General features: G+C 42.6%; 1 protein-coding gene across 1 annotated transcript in view; it reads left to right on the top strand.

The window, feature by feature from the left end:
• Window positions 1–2,488: 2,488 nt before the first annotated feature.
• Window positions 2,489–8,768, top strand: part of LOC120049117 (protein lin-7 homolog A-like) — a 31,008-nt gene continuing 24,728 nt past the window's right edge. Inside the window, exon 1 of the mRNA XM_038995359.1 lies at window positions 2,489–2,525. Coding sequence (XP_038851287.1) covers window positions 2,489–2,525 — 37 coding nt within the window. The remainder of the gene's footprint in view (window positions 2,526–8,768) is intronic.

Below are 8,768 nucleotides of genomic sequence, written 5' to 3'. Positions count from 1 at the left end.
GGTGTAGGTAGACCTTACTGTTAAATGCTTACTTACAAGCCCTTAACCAACAATGCAGTTTTAAGAAAAATAAGTTAAGAAAAGATTTCCTAAATAAACTAAAGTAAAAAAAGTTACAATAAAATAACAACAACGAGGCTATATACTACCGTGTACCGCTGTGCCATTTTTCAAGGTTGCATTTCAGCAACCCATTCCATACTGTATCCTTCATCTTAAAGTGCTTTTCGACTTGCACTTGTAATCAACTCCACACAGACCATATGTGCTGGCGCATCACAACCGCACAGCAGCTCCACCCAGCTGCATGCAGATGCAAATTGTATACGGATGGTAAGTGGTGGGATGGAGGGAGGGCTTAAGGCCAGTGAGAAAGAGGACACAGGAAGATTATGTGCTCACATCCATATGGGCTGCTGCGCTAGCGTGTGGAAAACATTTCTGCTTTTAAAAAGAGGAGGGGATTAGACTGCAGTGCTCTTAAGGCCCTGCAACTGAGAGTGAATTGATTACTAAATTGATGATACTTTCTACTTCAGGAGATAGAGTTTGTGTTTGAGAGAGAGAGAGAGAGAGAGAGAGGGAGAGGGAGAGGGAGAGAGAGAGAGAGAGAGAGAGAGGGAGAGAGGGTGGGAGAGATAGAGAGAGGGAGAAAGTGAAAGAGAGAGAGAGATAGAGAGAGAGAGGGAGCGAGAAAGAGAGCACTTAAGGAAGTCAGGAACAAACAAATGCCATTGCTTATGTGTAGACTGCACCATCCAAGAGGTAAAAGGCTCAGGGTTGCAGAGATGATCTGATCAAGCCCCATTTCCAAGGATTGATAAATTGCTATTGGGGTTGTTGAGGTTGAAATCAACAGGTAACAACATCAGTGACAACACAATACACTGAAGCTGGTTGCCAGGATGCCATCCTCCTCCTGCTATAATCTGCAACAGGGAGACGGGGAGAATTGATCCAGTAGATGGATGCATGTATCTCCTGACTCCTGTCCAGACAATAATTTCTTATCTTGTAGTTATTAAAAGCAACAGAGTTATCAATTTGATAAGAGGACACCTTCTAATCTTGTTGCTGTATTCACAAGTATCTGTGACATGTCGCAAACACACAAGCACCAGGGTAACATTGGCCAGCTTGTCAAATAAAACCAGTAGCCTGTATACTACAGTAGCTTTTTTTGTGTGAACTAGCCTACATTGTTTTTGGTCGGCTCTGGCTACGTTTGTGATGGCAAGCGGTACCGGAGCGTCAAGTCTAGGTCCAGAAGACTCCTTAACAGCTTCTACCCCAAGTCATAAGACTGCTGAACAATTCATCAAATGGCTACCCGGACTATTGGCATTGATCCCCCCCCCCTTTTTTTATGCTGCTGCTACTCGCTGTTTATTATCTAAAAATAGTCACTTTACCCCTATGTACATATTACCTCAACTAACCTGTACCCCCGCACATTGACTCGGTACCTCACGGTAGGCTACAGAGTCATATTCTCTTCCATTGTTACACTTTCCCACATTAGAATGGAAATCTACCTGAAAGTGAGGTCATTGATTTTCTAATGTATAAGTAGACTTCGCTGAGAGGAGCCTATACGTAATTAAAAAAGAAATGGAATCATTTGAAACTTAAACACTGTTGTCTAGTTTATAACTGATTGTGCACCCGAAAAGTCAGCCAGCTAAATACATCTTGAAAAATGTCCCTCATTTGCTTTATATCTATAATAGCATTTACAAATGAAAATGTTCAGGCTTATGAAATGTAGCCTGCAGTGTGATATGTCATCTTGTTTAAATCCTGCTTCCTCCATTCTAAAGGATGTACCCATGGGCATGGGAATGAGCACAACCTCTATGGGGAGGGCGGAATTCAATTCTCCTTGGTTTTTGGCCACACTGCTACAGGTCATGCAGTAGATTTGCCACAGCTTTAAGCTGTAGCAGCAACAGGCATTAGTAAAGGCAACAGAGATACAGAGAGAGCCCAGCCCAGAGCCAGTTCCTGTCTATTCATGGGTCTCTTTTCTACAGTACTATAAACATGGGGATTAATCTATAAACCCTTCATCAGCTGCGGTTCCATGCCATCATTGAAATCTGTTTATCACTTTGTGGTTACTGTAGACTACTATATCAGCTTTAGGCTGCAGGACAACAAAAATCCCCTGCCATGAGCACACAGGTTGCCTATGAAATTGTCAGGGAAGAACTCAATATCAAAATGTTCATATCAGCTAGTCAATTGGGCTATAGGTCAATCCAGTTCCATCCACTCTCAATTATTTGCATAAAGATATTAATCCCGCGGTTGTTCGGTTTGACAGGACCATTGGGTCAGTCCGGTGGAGCAGCGGCGCGGGAGGTAATCCCCTCTCCCTTCCAGCCACTCCCACCGACGGGCTCTGTGCTCTCACTAGCCGGTTAAGCTTGAGTTGCTTCTGATGCTGCAGCTACCGTAGTCGCTATATCTCCCCATAACAGCAGCCATGGCGACAGAGGTCCAAACGCTCACTCTGGATCGAGGTAAGACGCACAACCGTCGGATTCGCTTTCTTGTTGAATTATTTCTGGATTCCGAAACTTGAGCGAACGATGCATTGGCGGACCACATTTAAGTTGAAACTACTATAGGCTATTATTTCAGTTTTACATTCGTCAGCTTATATTTCTCTCTCGCTGGATACCGTTATTTGCTGGGAATAAAATGTCTGGACCGTTTGGTGCGCACTCTGCAAAATTGGATAAAACGGCTTAATTAAATAATGCTGTTCAGCAATATTATAACAAATGTGTTATTAACGCACAGTATTACATCCCACTGCATATGAATAGAGTGTATTTATCTCTGTTATGTAACATCCAATAGAATATTATCTCGCTGTATTCTTCACTTCGTGATTGGGAGAAATAATTTATTGGGGGCAGGAATCCAATCACGCTTAAATCCTTACTTCTCTAGACATCAGACAACTTTTGGATGGGTAGGCTTAAGAATATATAACAAACAGCTTTTTTAATTGGTTTATATTTTTCTTGAAACTAATGGTCATTTGGACAGTGAACAAGAAAGGGGTACAGGTCTTCACCTCATAGCATACCCGTTGTCGACAGTGAAAAATTAATTCACCTGCGGCATTATTCTAAAAGGAAGGTTGAGTCCACAATGTAGTCTACCTATAGCCTACGTCATATTTTGAGTAGTAATAGGTCGACTTGCACGCGGACTTCAGGTGATATTGCTTTCCTACAGTAGCCTGCCTGTCCAATGATAACAGATGGATAGCTTCTAATAGCTTCTCCTGACTATTCTTTAATTTTGATATTCGAAACGGGGACATTGGGGAAATCAGATTAAATGTGTAGCCTACGTTTTAGTCTGTAAATGTGTAGCCTATAGAGTGCTTAGAACGAATCCGGTGGTGAAATACATTAGTGTGGCTGCATGGCACAAACGAAAGGGGTGGTGTTAAAAATAGAGAAAGATGATACATCTGGGAAAAGTAATGGGCATGGGCCCACTTTGAATGATTGCCACAACAGTTAGTGACCGTAGGAAAAACTGTACACGCCTTGGAATAAACAACTCACGGGAATGTAGAAGGCAAGAGGATATAAACATCTGTCTAAATTGGAAAATTACAAATGGTGACCTCTCTACGTTGTATTGACCACAGCATTGCGCATGAGTAATCGAGCCTGGATGTTATCATGAAGGATGGAATGGATGTAAACCCGAACGAGGATCATCAGCGAGTGACCTGTCTTTATACCCAAGGAATAACGGATAATATAACGGTTTTAAACATTGGCTCATTTGAATGATTTACAGTCAATTCAATGCTCAGTGGCAATTGGATTCATTATTGCGTGACTGCAGCAACTGATAGGGGTCCTATGTTAGTCAAACGTCTTCACACACTGTATACGAGCTTGAATGGGGAGTGGGTGCAAGGGCAAAAACATGATACAGGGCAAAATGATAAACAAGAAGCTGCGTTATATGACACGTTGGGGAAGAGTTTTTTTCTCCCCAGTTAAACTGAAATATATATGCCAGTATAGGCTACTCAACCCTTTCCATTGGGTTTGCATAGGTAGACTAGTGAGTCAGAGCCCCTATCATTTCAGAGAGAACATTCAGGTGGCTGCTGTATCCACATGTTCTGCACAGTAACATTAAGTGGTCACTGCCCCGCAGCAGTGATCATGTAAGGGATCATAATGATAGCTTTACAAGAGCTGTCATTGTCTTTGCACAGAGTCCTTTGTCGCTGCTGCCACTAGCGAAGAAACACTGTCATTGATATTGAAAAGAAGCCTGTTTTTTTGTTGAAAGCAGGATGTGTTAGGAGTTTGTCACACACACGAAGAGGCGGGAAACTCACATTGTGCTTTGAGGTCATGACTGCACTTCCTGCTATTGTCTCAGGAAATGACTCAAACGCCACTGTCCTGTGGAGAAACAGCCTGTGTTGGAACCTCCCTGCTCATGGCACCAAAGTTCTCCTTCGACGATTGACTCTCATTCAAACACTAACCGGCTCCAGGCATGCCAAGACTATTGAAATTGATAGAGATACTGTGAGAGTTCTCATCAACTGTGTGCCATGAAGTCCTAATAATATCAGTCAGGTTGAGGCTGTACAGTAATCACAGTGAAATGTGTTCTTTCTGCCAGATATTTGCTGATGGAGAGGCATTTGAGGCCTTTGTGAGCAGAATTCCTATCTATTTGCTGATTGAGCGGTGTAGGAAGACACAGATGCTCAAACAGGTTTCTGTGCTGTCTGAAATTACAGTGGATTTACTAAGAGGCCAAAATCGAGGGAGAGCAGAAGCTTGAAATCTGGAAGTCAATAGTTTTTTGATGCTCTCCATGCATGGTTTATTGCCGTAATAAATATAGAACAACCACACATTTCCTTGCAAGTTATCACTGATCCTTTGTTTGAGTCTATTCACAGGGGAGAAAGGGCAACAAACTATAGCCTACTCAGGGCCCTAAGCATGTTGTCTCACCATACTGCAGACAGGCTTTGCTTTGCTTGCAGAGGTCACTGGATTTGTTCATTGTTGCGCAGCAACCTCCCCACTGTACCTTGCTTTGGGTGATAACAGAGAGGAGGGATTACAGGTGAGGTGAACAGCCAGCTCAGCAATTTCATCAACGGAGAGCTGTTTAGAATGGCACAGCTCTGGGTAAGCTCTCATTAGAACCACAGTGAAAGGAAATGTCATTTGTTTGGGATGGACATCTGCCAGGTAATCAGTCAGAGGAAGGGAGACAAAAACAAAGTCCAGTGTTATCTGCCTCTGCCTTAGGCTAATGAGCCCTGATGGGGACCGTCTAAGGAGTGATTCATTTCCCCTCTATAGTCAGGAATGTCACGGCAGGGCCATTTAGTGTTAATTCACTCGGCTTATGGGGGGGGATTGATAAAGTGAGGTGCGTCCATTTAAAAAGCTCTCCTGTTGAGGAGCTGGCCTTGTGTCTGGCAAGCCCCTGCTGGCCTGTTCCTCTACTCATCCAGAGAATGAGCACAGTAGAGGTTTTTGTGTGGTAATTTCAGCGTGGTTGCCAACGGCACAAAGGATACGCGGGTCAAACTGGGAAGTGGCAGATGGCATGGCCTCTCCGGGGCAATTTATTCTGGCATGTGTAAATCAGTCATTCTGGTAGTGCCAGTGTTAGGGCACTGCTCTGGGAAACATTACATGTGGGAGGGAGGAATAGCTCAGACTAGTCTTGAATCAATCAGATATGAAAAGTTTCTCTATTAGGACCTTAGACGTCCCAGTAGAGATGGAGAAGATGCACCTGCGTTACAGCCTCTGTTTTCATCAGCACCATGTCTTAACGAGCCAGCTGAGTTAATTGGACATGTTTATTTACACCGCACAGCATTTTTATTGAAACAACATGCAGATATTGGAAAATATATTCTATTCAGCTATGCCCTCTATTATCAACAGGGCAATTATGTGAGGATATTGGAGCACTGCCCAGTTAAGCAAACAGCTCAAAATCATGTGTAGACTCTTACTCAAGTGTAGAAAGCAGTGAAGCACTCATTGTTTAATAACTGCGGCGACGAAAGGCTTGGACCCCAGGAAGAGTGAAATTAGCCGTGCCTAAACAGGACAGCACAGACCTGGTGTGTTTCAGCACAGCAGCATTGCTAGCTGCTTGTTGTGGTCTTCACATTTATTTATGACACATCCAGAGTGATGGCCGCATTAGTAAATCCAGTCATCAAAGTAGAGCAGAAAGTGAACTCAGTGTACTTGAAAGGCTGACTCATTCTGGAACTGGTGACTGTTTTAGACACCGTGCTGTTTATAGTTTGAACATTGTATTTGATCAACATAATTCCATCATTTCTGTGGTCGTCTGTCATTGATATAATTTCAGGAAATCTCAAGGTAACACACAGCACAGTATTATTATTATAGACTTATCACTAAACGTCTTTACATTGTCAGTCACAGCAACAGATTTATCACTAAACGTCTTTACATTGTCAGTCACAGCAACAGATTTATCACTAAACGTCTTGACATTGTCAGTCACAGAAACAGATTTATCACAAAACGTCTTTACATTGTCAGTCACAGAAACAGATTTATCACTAAACGTCTTGACATTGTCAGTCACAGCAACAGATTTATCACTAAACGTCTTTACATTGTCAGTCACAGCAACAGATTTATCACTAAACGTCTTTAAATTGTCAGTCACAGAAACAGATTTACCACTAAACGTATTTACATTGTCAGTCACAGAAACAGATTTATCACTAAACACATTTACCACAAAATGTCTTTACATTGTCAGTCACAGAAACAGACTATAGTAGACTAATAGCTTATTAGATACGCACTATTAATTAATTGATTCCTCTTGGAAATGGCTCTTTAGTGGACACTGCTTTCAATAACACTTCAACAGCATTTTCAGAATATTTCTCTCCCAAAGTTGGGCACCCTCTAAAACACCTTCATCGTTGCATTAGAACATGAATCAGAATGAGCATAAATCTTTTATTTGTTGGCTGCCTCAAGAATTCTTTCCCACAAAGAATTCAGATATTATTTTTATTGGCCTTTGTTCTATTGCTTTTATTTCTGTCTTTATTACTGTTAGGGACACATACATAGGCCCATTAGGAATGTATTCATACGTACACTGGAGGACGTACAGTATCATTTTGGTTGAAGTTGGCCACAGGATTCCAGTAAACAGTAAGTTTGCTTCCCTCTCTGTTGTAATTGGAGACGGATGATAAACCTTTCAAATAGAGAAATGTGTCATTACCCAGTCAGGAGTGATTGTTGAAATAGAAAATGGTAGATGAGAGCCCTATGTGACCGCCCCAAAGAACACGTCTCGTTACGTTCAGCTCATCCAATCAGGCAATGGTAATGTGTTCTCACTGCTGTGTGGCAAAGAGAAGTTAAACTAGGTCAGATGTTTGGCTCGTAGCATCAATGTTCCTGACTACTCAATGCATAGCAATGTACTGGTGTTTCATACTTTATTTACTTATAGAATACTGAGGCAAGAGACATGCCTCCCCAACTTCACAGATTGAATTCATGTGAATTAGGAGTTGTATGTTTAACTTTGAACAACCATTGTTTTGTATCCCATCTCTTGCTCCCATCCTTAATTACACCTCCAATAAGAGCAGCAGTATCACCTTGACACCTTTGTCTTCCCTTGAAAATATGTGTCAAATGAAACAGGATCTTTTTTTTATATTGCAAACGGTGCTCATGCCTTGCAGAGGTTCTAATGGCAACATCGATTTGCAGTTGTGTCAGCGTTAAAGCTGAACATACAGTAACTGCTCTTTAAATATTTTCATTTTGCGGCGGAGGGAGGAAGGGTGAGTCCCACAGATGTTGCGGACATCTGGACCCCCTGAGTCCATTTCTAGAGTTGGTGAAGCGCTTAGGGGGCTGAAGTCTCATTGGAGTGTGGAGAAGAGGAACGACGAGGAGAATGCTAATGGTTTAGTGGTTGAGTGAATCCATCTCAGTGAAGTGAGAACAGTGGAGTGAGGACAGTGGAGTGAGGACAGTGGAGTGAGAACAGTGGAGTGAAAACAGTGGAGTGAGGACAGTGGAGTGAGGACAGTGGAGTGAGGAAATCCAAAGAGAGGAGCTCTGTAGAGGACTACAGGACTGGTATCCTGGGGATTCACTGAGACACGGTCTTTTAATGAAGTTGAATAGAGAGAGAGAGAGGGCCAGATCCATGCATACTCTCAAGTTCCTCTCTCAGATGGGTTGGAGTGTTAGTTAGTAAGGCAGGCCAGGATCGTGTTGGCTGACTGTGTGTTACCCTCCAGATGTACTGTAGTTATTCATGGAGTGGCTCCGGCTTGGTAACGGGCCACACCATGTGGGCGGTGAGGGTATTCTTAGTGGTGTGTAGAGCTACTCTTTCAAAGCGGTTTGCCTTTGTATTAGTATTGTAGGCTGAGGGACTTGCTTTTGGTGGTGTAGCTCAATATTACAATGTTTTTACTGGTCTGTGTGTGTCTACATAGCCAACTATAATAAGGACTTAAGTTCTCAGCTGGTCTCCTAGGTGATGTGGCTGAATGCACGTGGGCGGTGAGGGTATTCTTAGTGGTGTGTAGAGCTACTCTTTCAAAGCGGTTTGCCTTTGTATTAGTATTGTAGGCTGAGGGACTTGCTGTTGGTGGTGTAGCTCAATATTACCATGTTTTTACTGGTCTGTGTGTGTCTACATAGCCA

This window comes from Salvelinus namaycush, chromosome 6 (genome assembly GCF_016432855.1).
Source record: "Salvelinus namaycush isolate Seneca chromosome 6, SaNama_1.0, whole genome shotgun sequence".
Lineage (NCBI taxonomy): Eukaryota > Metazoa > Chordata > Actinopteri > Salmoniformes > Salmonidae > Salvelinus > Salvelinus namaycush.
This window is presented reverse-complemented; position numbering and strand designations above follow the sequence as displayed.